We start from the raw sequence: 16,582 nt of genomic DNA, 5'->3' as shown, positions 1-16,582 counted from the left end.
AACTGATGACTTCTTGGATAACAAAGCCTTATCTAATTGGAAAAAATTCAGTTTGATCAGCCCAGTTATACCATTTGGATGCTCTGCATGACATTCCCTGGGTGTGGTACATTCCAAACCAGAACACAGCTTAAGAGCGTTGTTCAGGGGTGTGCTCTGCTACAACATTAGGTGTAATCACAGAGAAGGCATTGAGGGTGGAGTGAATTAGTAATAAACTTGGTGAAGGTAAGGAGAGCTCCTAAGTAGCGTTACAGATGAGTAGTGAAATTGATGGGTTTTTTTTTTTTCTTCTTCTCAATTCTAGGAAATCCATGGTATTGTAGTGACTGAGAAAATGATTACGATAGTTTTTGGTTTTTACTTGTCAGACAGTGATATTGGTAAATAATTGGGCTTCAAAAGGTGGAAATCAGCATTATCAGTTACTTGCAGGCTGTTGATTCACCCACGGGAGCTGCCAAATGTAGAGTTTGCCCATTTTCCCCTTGTGCCATGAATGTTTTGGTTTCCTCCCACATTACAAAGATACTCTGTATGAGTTGAGCGTAAGTGTGTGGATAACGTGCCCTGTAGTGGACTGGCACATTGTCCAGCATTGATTACTGCCTTGGAGTGGAGTGATCGATGTTAGGAAGAGAATGGATGAATTCAACTGTCTAAATGTAATATTAAAGACATACAGTACTGTGCAAACGTTTTAGGCAGGTGTGAAAAAATGCTGTAAATAAAGAATGCTTTCAGAAATATAAACAATGATTGTTTATTGTTATCAATTTAAAAAATGCAAAGTGAGCGAGCAAAAGAAAAATCTAAATCAAATCAATATTTGGTGTTACTACCTTTTGCCTTCAAACCAGCATCAATTCTTATAGGTCCACTTGCACAAAGTCAGGGATTTTGTAGGATTCAAGTCAGGTGTCTGATCAACCAATTCTACCAAACAGGTGCTGATGATCATCAATGTCACATGTAGGATGAAACACAGTCGTTAATTGAAACAGAAACAGCTGTGTAGGAGGCTTAAAACTGGGTGACGAACAGCCAAACTCTGCTACCAAGGTGAGGTTGTAGAAGACAGTTTCATGTCATGGCAAGATTGAGCACAGCAACAAGACACAAGGTAGTTCTACTGCATCAGCAAGGTCTCTCCCAGACAAAGATTTCAAAGCAGACTGGGGTTTCAAGATGTGCTGTTCAAGCTCTTTTGAAAAAGCACAAAGAAATGGGCAACGTTGAGGATCGTAGGCACAGTGGTCGGCCAAGGAAACTTAGTGCAGCAGATGAAAGACACATCAAGTTTATTACCCTTCGAAATCGGAAGATGTCCAGCAGTGTCATCAGCTCAGAACTGGCAGAAACCAGCGGGACCCAGGTACACCCATCTACTGTCCGCAGAAGTCTGGCCAGAAGTGGTCTTCATGGAAGAGTTGCAGCCAAAAAGCCATACCTCCAAAGTAGAAACAAGGCTAAGCGACTCAAGTATGCATGAAAACATAGGAACTGGGGTGCAGGTGCTCTGGACTGATGAGTCAAAATTTGAAATATCTGGCTGTAGCAGAAGGCAGTTTGTACGTTGAAGGGCTGGAGAGCAGTACAATAATGAGTGTCTGCAGGCAACAGTGAAGCATGGTGCAGGTTCCTTGAACGTTTGGGGCTGCATTTCTGCAAATGGAGATGGAGATTTGGTCAGGATTAATGGTGTTCTCAATGCTGAGAAATACAGGCAGATACTTATCCATCATGCAATACCATCAGGGAGGCGTATGATTGGCCCCAAATTTATTCTGCAGCAGGACAACGACCCCAAACATACAGCCAAAGTCATTAAGAACTATCTTCAGTGTAAAGAAGAACAAGAAGTCCTGGAAGTGATGGTATGGCCCCCACAGAGCCCTGATCTCAAAATCATCGAGTGTGTCTGGGATTACATGAAGAGACAGAAGGATGTGAGGAAGCCTACATCCACAGAAGATCTGTGGTTAGTTCTCCAAGATGTTTGGAACAACCTACCAGCCGAGTTCCTTCAAAAACTGTGTGCAAGTGTACCTAGAAGAATTGATGCTGTTTTGAAGGCAAAGGGTGGTCACACCAAATATTGATTTGATTTATATTTCTCTTTTGTTCATTCACTGCATTTTGTTGATTGATGAAAATAAATGATTAACACTTCCATTTTTGAAAGCATTCTTTGTTTACGCCATTTTTTCACACCTGCCTAAAATTTTTGCACAGTACTGTACTTCTGATTTTTAATGTTAAAAGTGATGCATGTGTGTATGAGGAGCAAAGTCATATATAGTAAACCTGCCTCTTTAAGTGTGCTCTTTTCAAATGTATTTTCTTAAGCATTGAATAACATTTGTCATTTCACATACTTTTTTTTCTCCAACATGTCTGCGCTTTTTCCCATTTCTGCTTCGTTCAGGAGCAGATTTTTGAAATAATTAAGAAAGTTAGTCTACCTAGGGAGGTAGTCGCGGTGGTTTCCCTGTTCATATCTACTTGATGTGTTTTTGTTTTACTTATGTTAATAACTCATGTATAAATCTTTAAATATCTGTCTGCTTGTCTGTCTGCCTGCAGTTAGAAGCACAAATACTGGGACGATGAGGTAATATGGCTCATTTGTAATATATGTTTCTAAAATATGCGTTCTCTCTGAAAAGATGAATATGCGACTAAAGTACAGAATGTCAGCTTTTATTGCTAGACAATGTTTGGCACTTAACATAAACAATACTGATAAAAATATATTTGTTGTGTTTAGTCTCCCGGAAGTTTTGGGACAAATGACTGATAGGTGTCCCCTTAATTATCAGCACATAAGAGAGCTTGGAATGTGGAGGGCTGATTGTAGCCATTGCAGTTTTCATTTAGGGGTCTGGTGTTGCATCAAAAATACATCCATCCATCCATCCATTTTCCAACCCGCTGAATCCGAACACAGGGTCACGGGGGTCTGCTGGAGCCAATCCCAGCCAACACAGGGCACAAGGCAGGAAACAATCCAGGGCAGGGTGCCAACCCACCGCAGGACACACACAAACACACCCACACACCAAGCACACACTAGGGCCAATTTAGAATCGCCAATCCACCTAACCAGCATGTCTTTAGACTGTGGGAGGAAACCGGAGCGCCCGGAGGAAACCCACGCAGACACGGGGAGAACATGCAAACTCCACGCAGGGAGGACCCGGGAATCGAACCCAGGTCCCCAGATCTCCCAACTGCGAGGCAGCAGCGCTACCCACTGCGCCACCGTGCCGCCCATCAAAAATACAAGAGAAGAAAAAATCTGGAAAATTGCTTATGACAGAAAAGAAAGCAATCTTGAAAAAGATACTAAAGCAAATACTGATCAGAACTACTGGTAAACAACTGTGGGTCACCCCGGGAAGACCACAGCAGCTAATGGTAGAGCTATGAAGAAAAACTCAAATAACACCCAGAGAAATAAATCATAGTCTACAGGATGCAGTGTTTGAAAGTGTCCGTATTCACCATTCAAAGCACAATTAAAGAGAAGAAATACAGAAGGTGCAAACTTCTAATAAGCACCAAGAGGAGAAAGGCCAAGACTGGAATTCACAAAGAAGTATAAAGATGAGCCGGTAGGATTCTGGAGCAGACTTTCATGGGCAGATGAGGCAAAGACTAACCTTTACCAGGATGATGGGAAGGGAAAAGTGGGACAAAAGAGAGGGACTGCAAATGATCCTGCGCCTACCAGTTAATCTGTGATTCATGGAGGAGACAGCTTCATGACCTGGGTTTGTATGGCAGCTTTCCTAACTGGCCTGCTGCTCTTTATTGCTGATGTAAATGATGATGATGTATTCAAACAATATAATATAACAAGACAATGACCCAAAACATACTGCTCTTCTAACCAAAGAGTTCCTCAGAATGAAAAGTGGAAAGTTGCAAACTGACCCAAGCAACCTCAAACCCCAAAAGCACCAACTGAAAGCATGTTATCAAGAGCCTGGTTACATCAATGGGTCACAGACTTACTGTGTGTAGGAGACATGTGACCAAATACTAACTTTAACCAACTTCAGATTTATTTGTCCCAATATTTCTTCTTTGCAGGAACTGGGGGACTAAACACAACAAATGACATTTTTTCAAATATTGTTTATTATATGCAAGACATTGTCCAAACATAAAAGTTGACATTCTGTACTTTTGTCTCATACTCCTCTTCTTACCTAGAATACATATTTAGTGAATCATTTAAGGAAAATAACCCATATTACCCCATTGTCCCAGTATTTTTGGTTCTCACTTTGCCTGTTTCTGTTTGTCAATAAAACAATCATAGTGTAGTGGATGTTAAAGCAGTACTTGAATTTCCATTTAAAAAGTGCATTTCAAAATCTGCTAGCCGTCTAGTACAGCATTTACATTTAGGTCCATAAATACTTTTTTCTCATTTTGGTTCTGTACATTACCACAATGAATTTTAAATGAAACAACTCAGATACAGTTGAAGTGCAGACTTTCAGCTTTAATTCAGTGGGGTGAACAAAACGATCGCATTAAAATGTGAGGCAACTAAAGCATTTTTTTAACACAATCCCTTCATTTCAGAGGCTCAAAAGTCATTGGACAATTGACTCATGGGCAGGTGTGGGCAAGTCCGTCGTTATGTCATATCAATTAAGCAGATAAAAGGTTGATTTGAGGTGTGGTGCTTGCATGTGGAAGATTTTGCTGTGAACAGACAACATGCGGTCAAAGGAGCTCTCCATGCAGGTGAAAGAAGCCATCCTTAAGCTGTGAAAACAGAAAAAACTCATTTGAGAAATTGCTACAATATTACGAGTGGCAAAATCTCCAGTTTGGTACATCCTGAGAAAGAAAGCAAGCACTGGTGAACTCAGCAACGCAAAAAGACCTGGATGTCCACTGAAGACAACAGTGGTGGATGATCGCAGAATCATTTCCATGGTGAAGAGAAACCCCTTCACAACAGCCAACCAAGTGAACAACACTAACCAGAGGGTAGGGGTATCGATATCCAAGTCTACCATAAAGAGAAGACTGCATGAAAGTAAATACAGAGGGTGCACTGCAAGGTGCAAGCCACTCATAGGCCTCAAGAATAGAAAGGCTAGATTGGACTTTGCTAAAGAACATCTAAAAAAGCCAGCACAGTTCTGGAAAAACATTCTTTGGACAGATGAAACCAAGATCAACCTCTACCAGAATGATGGCAAGAAAAAAGTATGGAGAAGGCGTGGAACAGCTCATTATCCAAAGCATACCATTTCATCTGTAAAACACGGTGGAGGCAGTGTGATGGCTTGGGCGTGCATGGCTGCCAGTGGCACTGGGACACTAGTGTTTATTGATGATGCGACACAGGACAGAAGCAGCCGAATGAATTCTGAGGTGTTCAGAGACATACTGTCTGCTCAAATCCAGCTAAATACAGTCAAATTGATTGGGCGGCGTTTCATGATACAGATGGACAATGACCCAAAAAATCTAGCCAAAGCAACCCAGGAGTTTATTAAAGCAAAGAAGTGGAAAATTCTTGAATGGCCAAGTCAGTCACCTGATCTTAACCCAACTGAGCAGGCATTTCACTTGTTGAAGACTAAACTTCAGACAGAGAGGCCCACAAACAAACAGCAACTGAAAGCCGCTGCAGTAAAGGCCTGGCAGAGCATTAAAAAGGAGGAAACCCAGCATCTGGTGATGTCCACGAGTTCAAGACTTCAGGCTGTCACTGCCAGCAAAGGGTTTTCAACCAAGTATTAGAAATGAACATTTGATTTCCACTTATTTAATTTGTCCAATTACTTTTGAGCCCCTGAAATGAAGGGATTGTGTTCAAAAAATGCTTTAGTTGCCTCACATTTTTATGCAGTCGTTTTGTTCACCCAACTGAATTAAAGCTGAAAGTCTGCACTTCAACTGCATCTGAGTTGTTTCATTTCAAATTCATTGTGGTAATGTACAGAACCAAAATTAGAACAAAGTTGTCTCTGTCCAAATATTTATGGACCTAACTCTATATGGATGTAATCATACAATTGGTAAAATTAATAACTTCAAGTTAAGCAGTGGCTCAGTAGTGTGACTTGAATCAAGTAGCCTTGTGTTTTCTATCTCATCATTCTTTCTGATGAATGAGTTAGTACTCGGGTGTTGTACCATGTTAGCCATTATGAATGTAGTGGGAAGTCAAGCAAAATGACGCCTTTTTTTGAAATTAATCTTTGTGGTTCAATTTTGCACGTTTTTATGAGATATCCCTTTTTACTGTACTATAAACTTGTGTAGAATAATAGACACCAGTTTTAGTTTGCACCATGCTAAATATTTTGTTCCTTCTGTTTAGCTTTTGAAGTTTATTCCAGAAAAAAGTGATATTGATCTTCTGGAGGAACATAAACATGAACTGGAACGCATGGCCAAAGCAGACAGGTTCCTTTACGAAATGAGCAGGTACTGTTAAAAATGACAGTGGGGTTCTGTTTCTCACTCCTTCTCCCTGTGTGTATCTTTACTATATATGTGTGTATATATATGAGTCCCAGGTGAATCCTTTGGCGACTACCGAAACGTAGGATGCCACACCCGAATATACAATGTAAAAAATGAATCAGCCGGTAAAAGGAAATGCACTGCTGTGTGGGAATATCACGCCACTTCCGAACACATTCCTGCATCTGACAATATGCGGCACATATAGCAAGATAAACAAACAGCCAGTTATAATTGTATGTTGCACAGACTCTTATTGAAGGCTCTGCAGCTTGCTGCTGTCTGTTAGCTGGGGAGAGCCTGTTGTAGTCTATGAAATCTAATATTTAGTTGATTCTTCTGGTGAAGAGACAATTTGGAAAGTAATGATGATGATTTATATCTTACCCCGGGCTCCTGCTGTAATGAAGACAAATAACTTAATTATACACTGTACTAAATCAGGGTTTGTTTGTTAACTCAATGGTTTATGTTATACCTCGTTCATTTTTAGTTTACCCGGATATATTTGTGTTTCAAGGTTCTTTTTTTCTTTTTTTTTATAGAATAAATCACTACCAGCAACGATTACAGTCACTTTATTTCAAGAAAAAATTTGCAGAGAGAATAGCTGAAGTTAAGCCTAAAGTTGAAGGTATTGCTGTCATTGTTTTTTTTTTTTGGTTTTATTTCATTTGTTTTTAGTTTTTTTTTTGCTTTAGACCAACATATTACATAGTAGTTTGATGTTCTGTGGTGCCCCACATGTACCACCCCCTTCATTTATTAAGTTTAACTCTTTTAATCCATCCTTAGAGTCATGAGGAATCAAAGCCTTTTGTGTTAGTTCCAGTTACAAAGAAGGAACCAACCCAAGACATGATGCCAGTCCATTCACTCAAAGCTTCAAGGGACACCAAAAAACTGTTTGACCTTAAAAATCACACTTTTCATAGAGGCGTAATTTACAAAGCTACATGGCACAAGATTTTCAAACCTGCTTCATTGAGTTCATTTATTGGTGGGTTAGAGCCCATCCTAGAACATTTAATACCAGACAGTGTGATAAAGGTGCTATATATGCACCCGACCCGACACGGACTGACAACGGAGGCACGTTAAAATCAAAAAAAATTATTTGTTTTTCTTCACCTGTTGGGCACATCTTCCCCATGTCCCACAGGCAGTACACTGCCCCAAAGTACACCAACAAAACAAATTAAAGCACACTCTTCACCACCACTCCTCCCGACTCAGCCTCTCGGAGTTGTGGCTGTTGGCCCCTTTTATAGCTCACCTGGAAGTGCTTCAGGTGCTTGACCACCTGCCTCCGTTTGCATCTTCCGGATGTGGCTGAACTACGGCCCAGACGGGCCCAGGAACCCCTGCAGCGCCTCCTGGTGGCCATCCTGGATCTCCCATGGAGCCCTGCGGGTATCTGAGGCACCACAGTCACCCAGGGGGACTGCCACCAAGTGGTCAGGGGGAGGTACTGTGCCGCCCATGCTTGCTCCCCTGGAACACACACAGAAAGGGCGTCCCGGCCGGCCGTCACAACAGGTACCAGTTCTGGGCAGGGTACCAATCTTTTACAGGGCCCATTGACACACACACACACACACAAACATGTTCATCCTCGCCCACATTCACAGTGGGACCATTTAGTATTGTTCATTAAGCTTTGGAGAGGTGGTAGGAGAAACTCACAAAAACAATGAGAGAATGTGCAAACGGAGACAGCCAGCCACCAGACATCAGATTCAAACCTGAGGCACTGACTTCATGAGACAGCACTGCTTACCATTGCACCACAATATTACTTTGTGAGAATATTTGTTTTCTTTTCCCCATCATTTTGCCATCTTTTTAAAAATATTTTTCCATGTTTTAATTGTTTCATTCTTAATTTTTTGAAACCAAGATATATTTTTTAATAAACTTCTTTTCCCCTTTTTTAATTTTTGGTTTAAGCCATGCGTAATGCATCCAAAGAAGTGCTACACAGCAAGAACTTGAGGCAACTTCTTGAAGTGGTTTTGGCTTTTGGTAACTACATGAATAAAGGCCAGAGAGGAAATGCATTCGGTTTTAAAGTCTCCAGCCTCAACAAGATTGCCGACACAAAGTCAAGTATTGACAAGTAAGCAAAGATTAATTTTCTTTAATATGAGATAAGTAGTTTGTAAATACTACACAAAGATACATTTTTACCCTGAAGATATGATGGAGACAAAGAGTTCAATTGCAGTATATATATATAATATATACAGTTGTGCTTGAAAGTTTGTGAATCCTTTACAATTTTCTATATTTCTGCAAAAATATGACTTAAAACATCATCAGATTTTCACTGAAGTCCTAAAAGTAGATGAAGAGAAACCAGTTGAACAAATAAGACAAAAATATTATACTTGGTCATTTATTTATTAAGGAAAATGATCAAATGTTACATTTTTTGTCAGTGGCAAAAGTATGTGAACCTTTGCTTTCAGTATCTGGTGTGATCCCTCCTTTGCAGCAATAACTGCAACTAAACGTTTCCGGTAACTGTTGATCAATCCTGCACACCGGCTTGGAGGAATTTGAGCCCATTCCTCCGTACAGAACAGCTTCAACCTGGGGATGTTGGTGGGTTTCCTCACATTAACTGCTCACTTCAGGTCCTTCCACAACATTTCGATTGGATTAAGGTCAGGACTTTGACTTAGCCATTACAAAACATTAACTTTATTCTTCTTTAACCATTCTTTGGTAGAACGACTTGTGTGCTTATGGTTGTCTCTTGAGATTCAGTTCATGGACAGATGTCCTGACATTTTCCTTTAGAATTCTCTGATATGATTCAGAATTCATTGTTCCATCAATGAAGGCAAGCTGTCCTGGCCCAGATGCAGCAAAACTGGCCCAAACCATGATACTACCCCCACCATGTTTCACAGATGGGATAAGGTTCTTATGCTGGAATGCAGTGTTTTCTCCAAACAAAATGCTTTTCATTTAAACCAAAAAGTTCTATTTTGGTCTCATCCGTCCACAAAACCTTCTTCCAATAGCCTTCTGGTTTGTCCACGTGATCTTTAGCAAACTGCAGAAGAGCAGCAATGTTTTTTTTTGGAGAGCAGTGGCTTTCTCCTTGCAACCCTTCCATGCACACCATTGTTGTTCAGTGTTTTCCTGATGGTAGACTCATGAACATGAACATTAGCCAATGTGAGAGAGGCCTTCAGTTGCTTAGAAGTTACCCTGGGGTCCTTTGTGACCTCGCCGACTTTTACACGCCTTGCTCTTGGAGTGATCTTTCTTGGTCGACCACTCCTGGGGAGGGTAACAATGGTCTTGAATTTTCTCCATTTGCACACAATCTGTCTGACTGTGGATTGGTGGAGTCCAAACTCTTTAGAGATGGTTTTGTAACCTTTTCCAGCCTGATGAGCATCAACTACTCTTTTTCTGAGGTCCTCAGAAATCTTCTTTGTTCTTGCCATGATACACTTCCACAAACGTGTGTTGTGAAGAGCAGACTTTGATAGATCCCTGTTCCTTAAATAACACAGGGTGACCACTCACACCTGATTGTCATCCCATTGATTGAAAACACCTGACTCGAATTTCACCTTCAATCTAACTGCTAATCCTAGAGGTTCACATACTTTTGCCACTCAAAAATATGTAATATTCGATCATTTTCCGTAATAAATAAATGACCAAGTATAATATTTTTGTCTCATTTGTTTAACTGGCTTCTCCTTATCTACTTTTAGGACTTGAGTGAAAATCTGATGATGTTTTAGGTCATATTTATGCATCCCCCATCCCCACGCCTCCCACGTAGTTGGCTGCCTGCCTATATAAGGCCGTCCGTTGCTCTGGTCTCTTCATTCCCTTCCTTGCTTCGCCATGGTATTCACATCTCCCTGCTGAAAACTGCAGCCTTTTTATTTAATCCACGGCTTCTCCGCTGTTTTATTGTTTGTTTATTATGATTAGATAGATAGATAGATTAGATAGATAGATAGATAGATAGATAGATAGATAGATAGATAGATAGATAGATAGATAGATAGATAGATAGATAGATAGATAGATAGATAGATAGATAGATAGATAGATAGATACTTTATTAAGGGGAAATTCATTTTTTTGATTATGGTTATTGTGTAGGTATTTTAGACTTAGTTTACATTGTTCAGGTACCCATTTCCTTTATCGTTCCAACCGTACCCCCATTAACATGTCTATCGAGGTGATCACCATCGATCAAAGAACTGTCACTTGCCGAGTGGTTTCCATGCCCGGAGATGGCGCCTGCCTTTTCCATGCTCTGTGTTACATATTGCACGGCCATATTAGGCTCACTCTTGATATCTGGAGGAACATTGTGTCTTATGTATTGAATGACTGGGACAGGTTCAAGGTGTGGACTGATGACAGTACAGGAGATAATTATACTACACAGCAGCACTAGAAGAGTGAAATGCGTAAGCCCTTCACCTATGGTTCTGCATGTGAGTTGATGGCTGCCGCTAAATTGTTCAGTTGTCGCTTTCAAGTGTACCGAAATGGGCAAATATTTTACACCTTTGTACGTGCCAATGCCTCTTAAACATCTTAGATTCACAGGTGACGATTTGAGTAGTGGACATTTTGATGTTTATGAATGTTTAAACTCTCAAAAGCTGGATGCGAAGTTATCGATGAAACCAATTTCAATTCAAACGCCTCCAATTTCCAGTAAGGCTCTGCTTCGCAATGACAATTAATAAGTCTCAGGGACAGACCCTACAAAAGGTTGGCATTGATTTGAGGCAAGATTGCTTTTCACATGGCCAACTGTACGTTGCATGCTCAAGAGTAAGCTCAGCGCACAGCTTGGTCATATTACAACCGGAGGGCCGAACTGACAATGTGGTATTCAAAGAGATCCTTAACAAATAATTATTGGTATATCTTCCCTCTGTTTAAAAAGGTTTACTTTTCTTCTTAATAAAAATTTTAAAGCAGTACTTCGCCACTGCGAAGCGTGGGTATTTTGCTAGTTATTAATATATTGTTTTAGAACTATATTATAGACTTAGTGAATATCTCTTGAGTCTGTTCAGTTACATCCAATCAAACAAATTCTTGCTGTGTTGAGGTAGAATTTTATATACTATACAGTTTTTGGTTTTTAACGTCAGTTTCTTTCCAAAATGCAAGCCTTTAATATTCATTTGTCATAAAATACAGTGTACTTACATTAATGTCTCTCTTTCTTTAAGATATTTCACAAGTAGTCATGAATTCATGCATCATAATTATGATGAATTAAAGCCTGTTGCTTTTTGGTTGGACCGTTCTTTTTTAGAAATATAACTCTCCTGCACTACTTGATTACCATTCTTGAGAAGAAGTACCCTAAAGTGGCAGCTTTTCAAGAGGACCTCCAGCATGTACCTGAAGCTGCAAAAGTAAAGTAAGTGGCTTTGTTACTAAGAAAGGGGAACACGCTGTTTCCTTTGTCACAATATCCAACTGCCTGAGTTGATATTTCATAATTGATGTGACTGGCCTAGTTTGTATATTTAGAAGTCACTAACCAATGATGATTATATGGAAACAAAATAACAGAGTGATAAAGAATCAAGGTCTCACTTGGTATCTTTGGGGGGTGTGTAGCCATTCGTCATCAGATAGTGACGGATGCATTCTTAGTGTGCTGCTGTCTCTGTCTCCCTTTTCCCTTCCTCCCCAGATGTGGAATGAACGTCTTGTAGTTGGTTGTAACTCTTTTATGATCAGTTTCATATATCTTGCTGACCCCGTCTACTTTTATGTTCACATACCTAACATATGCATCTGTATGCTGTAACTCTTTCAAAACTCTGTGAGATACATGTATATGTAGTACATAAAAGGCTGGAATGCTCACTTAATGATGTCCTGGATGCTTTGGGTGCTCAGATATTTTGTAAATGTTCGGATTGCTCTCTGTTCTGAAGTAGCGCCATTCAGTGATCAGTATCATTATTATTAGTTCATTTTCTGCATTGCGTCTACTGATTGATTCTAGAGAAACGCTTTAATTCTTTTTCATTGATTGCCTGATCTAAGTAAACAGTTCAGTGTTACACATAGTCAAGATAAAAAAAATGTGAGAAAAGGAAGTACCCCCCCTTGGAAATTTTTGACTTTTTCAACATATTTGAACATGCATGTGGTAGATCTTTTTGCAAACAGTGCATACGGATAAAGGATGTTATACATAAATAAAAATGCAAAGAAAATTGTCTTTTCAGTCTTATCTAATCATGTATTCAGCCAAAATATCAATGAATATAATGGCCTACTGGGGAAGATGTAAGTGCCTCATTGACCTCCGAAGCTGGTATTGTCCCCTTTAGCACAAATGATTTATTTTGTTGGTGTTTTGCATAACTGCCCACCAGTCTCTGGTTTTTGGTATTTGGTGCACTTTATTAATCCGTGAGGTTTGGCTTTTCAGATGACTTTGGTAGGTCAGAGTGCAGGGTCAGCCATTGTACAGCACTCCTGAGGCAATTTTAAGGTTAAGGGCCTTGCTCAAGGGCCCAATGGACTAGAATCCCTTCTGGCAGTAACAGGATTTGAACCAGCAAGTTTCTAGATTCCAGCGCAGATCCTTAGCCTCAGAGCCACCACTCCTCCTCATGATATCGACTCTGTGAAATTTTTGACCATTCTTCCATACAAAAAGAAGTTTGTGGGATTTCTTGCGTGTACTACCTGTTTGGGGCTCAAATAAGGGCTTTGACTAGGCCAGTCCAAAACTTTCCCTTTCTTCCTTTTGAGCCATTGCTGGCCGGATTTGCTTGTGTGCTTTGGAATCTTTATCCTGTTGAAAGGTCCGTTTCCAGTTACACAGATGCATTCTCTTCAAGCACACTTTGATATAATGTAGAATTCGTAGCTGACACGTTGACTGCAAGGTGTCAGAGCCCAGAGGCAGCAAAGAAATCCCAAACCATAGCACTTCAACCTCCAAGCTTCACTGTTGGTATGAGGTTCTTCTTCTGAAATGTTATCTTTAATTTGTACAAATACATATCAACTGTTACTGTAGCCAGTCAACTCTATCTTTGATTCATCTGTCCAGAGCACATTGTTCCAGAATGCTTCGTTTTTAACGAGATGTTCAATGACAAAATGTTCTAATGTTCTGCTTGGACAGCATAGGTTTTTATCCTGGCACACCTCACATGGAGGTCAACTTTGTAAACTCTTTTTCTGATTGTAGATGCGTGCATTTTGACACCACCTTTTGCAAGAGTTACCTGCAGACCCTGGAATTAAATTTTGGGGTTCTTTCAGTATCAAAAAGGTCAGCTCGTGGGCTGATGTTTCTGGGATGGTCAGTACTGGATGTAGTTGTTTGAAATCTGTCACTTGTAGGTGATACTTCAAATAATTTGGCAATCTCTTTATATCCCTTGCTAGACTCCTAGGCATCCACATACATCATTTGGAGGGTCTTAGAGAGCCCTTTTGATCTTGGCATGATAACACACCACACGTTAATAGTGAGGAGAACACTAGACCCTCGATATCTGTGCTTCAAATAAGACAGGGTTCACCTACATACTCCCTGAGGAGCTTCTATTCAATGGCACCTCATCTGGAACATCTGATACTAATGTAATAGATGTGAAGTAGCAATAAATGTAGAGGTGGACGTGCTTTTTTCAGGTGACAAATCTGCATTTTTGTTAGTTTATACATTCCCATAATTAAAAAAAATATATTTGTTCAAATATATATCTTTTATCTGTAGGCACTGTTTGCATTAATGTTTATCTGTTCAGATACGTTGAAAAAGTCATCAGTTTTCATGAGGTGTATTTACTTTTTCACATAACTGTATATCAGAGGCGTACACCTGCAATTTCCATTTCTTAGCCATGATTTAGAAAAGTCTACCTTTAATTAGGCATTTAATTAAAAATGGTTCCAAGTATTCAGTCTCTCATGCATTTTTACATGGCATCTCTTTTTAGTGAAGAGCAGCAAAATGGCTTGGTGATTACAGTTACTGCCTCACTCATCTAGGCTTCTGGATTCATTCACAGGTCTAGGGTCTTGGAGTCTGCACCATCTCCTCTCCATGTCTGCAGGGGTTTTTCTCTGCATAGTTAGGTTTTCCTCCCATTTCCCAAAGCTGTGTCTGAATTAGCAGTGCTAATTTGGTCCCGTGCAAGTGTGTGTTATTGAGCTCTTAGATGGGTTGGTCTCCCGTGTATGGCTGGTTTTTTCTTCCCCTGCGCCTGATACTAAACCTGAAATTAAAATGTTTCTTACCGAATGCTTTACCAATAACTGCCATAGGATTCAGTTCTAGATTTGGCTGACTACCAGGAACCACCACGCTGAATTCTCGAGCAGCATAACACGGATGGTTTTTGGAACTCTGTAATCATCAAATACAGCAGAGATTTGAAAATCCATGACCCTTTCTGATCACAATGTCCGTTATATAACATTGAAAATAGACTCGGTCATTCAGTCTGTTTCATATGATGCTTCTTATAGCAGATAGTTTGATTTTCTTGGGATCACAAACATCCATGTAGTACCGAAAGCATGTGGGTAATAGCATAAAGAAGAGGGATGTCTCACGCCTGGACAAACTGGTGAGGAAGGCAGGCTCTATTGTAGGCACAGAGCTGGACAGCTTGACATCTGTGGCAGAGCGACGGGCGCTGAGCAGACTCCTGTCAATCATGGAGAATCCACTGAACAAGATCATCTCCAGACAGAGGAGCAGCTTCAGCGACAGACTGCTGTCACCGTCCTGCTCCACTGACAGACTAAGAAGATTATTCCTCCCTCACACTATGGGACTCTTCAATTCCACCCCGGGGGGTAAACGTTAACATTATCAAAGTTATTGTCTGTCTGTATAATCCCCTTGGGATTAATAAAGTATCTATCTATCTATCTATCTATCTATCTATCTATCTATCTATCTATCTATCTATCTATCTATCTATCTATCTATCTATCTATCTGTCTGTCTGTCTGTCTGTCTGTCTGTCTGTCTGTCTGTCTGTCTTTTTCATATGTATATATTATATAGTGTCTTTCCTATCTATCTATCTATCATCTAATTTATGGGCTTTGAAAATTGGCAATTGTGTTAAATATTTAACTCTTAGTTACTTGAGCAGTATGAGGCTACACATTTCACCACAAGCTTTGTAGTACTAGGGTGTGGCACCTATTTGCCATTATGAATGTAGTGAAAAGTTAAGCAAAATGGCACCTTTTATTGGCTAACTAAAAAGATTACAATATGCAAACTTTCGAGGCAACATCTTGCCTGAAGAAGGGGCCTGAGTGGCCTTGAAAGCTTCCATATTGTATAATCTTTTTAGTTAGCCAATAAAAGGTGTCATTTTGCTTGACTTTTCACCACAAGCTTTGGAAATTTTGGTTCAAATAAAAAAAAAAAATTGATGGCATATAGCTGTTTCTCAGGCTGCTGTATAGTACATTGTTGTGCTTTTGTAATAAATCCCAAACCTAATGATTTCATTATTTTATCTTTCAGCATTATTGAACTGGAAAAGGAAATTAACAACCTGCGCAGCGGCCTGAAAAATGTGGAAACTGTAAGAAAGATCATTGTTTCTAGACTTTCAACCTTCTGTCAGCCACCCTCATACTGTTTCTGTTCATTTCATTGTATAAAGTAAAAAAAAAAAAAAAAAAAAAAAGACAAAGTGTTTGATGGGAAGGAAGTCAGGGCGTCAAACCCCAAGCTGGTGCCACTTTTGTCTGATTTCCTTGAAAGTGGAGGTTGAGGGAGTGTTGGGGGAGTTGCTTTTCAGATCTCTTTCCTTCTTCCTTCCTGATGTGTACTTAAGGCCGTTATCCATACTGGGCCTCAAAGTGCATTATCGGTTTAAGGAATTCCACAAACTATTCCTGCGCACATATATCTAGCAATGAAAGCTGCATACAGAAGAGTGGCAGACTCTTCTGTGCTGCTGTTTTTTGAAAAGATTGATGTGCGTTATGTCTTTTTAAGGTATCACATAGGTTCGTTCCAAGCCTGAGTGTTAAGATAATGGACTGCAGCCTCTGT

General features: G+C 40.0%; 1 protein-coding gene across 4 annotated transcripts in view; it reads left to right on the top strand.

Moving 5' to 3' along the window:
- daam1a (dishevelled associated activator of morphogenesis 1a) overlaps positions 1 to 16,582 on the top strand; it is a 354,302-nt gene that overhangs the window by 313,961 nt on the left and 23,759 nt on the right. For all 4 annotated transcript variants that reach the window (XM_051919792.1, XM_028821962.2, XM_028821963.2 and 1 more), the window contains 5 exons: positions 6,359 to 6,465; positions 7,050 to 7,138; positions 8,455 to 8,623; positions 11,828 to 11,935; positions 16,046 to 16,106. In XM_051919792.1, the coding sequence (XP_051775752.1) occupies positions 6,359 to 6,465; positions 7,050 to 7,138; positions 8,455 to 8,623; positions 11,828 to 11,935; positions 16,046 to 16,106 (534 nt within the window). The remainder of the gene's footprint in view (positions 1 to 6,358; positions 6,466 to 7,049; positions 7,139 to 8,454; positions 8,624 to 11,827; positions 11,936 to 16,045; positions 16,107 to 16,582) is intronic.

The sequence above is a fragment of the Erpetoichthys calabaricus genome, chromosome 16, assembly GCF_900747795.2.
Source record: "Erpetoichthys calabaricus chromosome 16, fErpCal1.3, whole genome shotgun sequence".
NCBI classification, from domain to species: Eukaryota; Metazoa; Chordata; class Cladistia; order Polypteriformes; family Polypteridae; genus Erpetoichthys; species Erpetoichthys calabaricus.
Note: the sequence above shows the minus strand (reverse complement) of the source record. Positions and strands in the feature narration are given on the sequence as shown.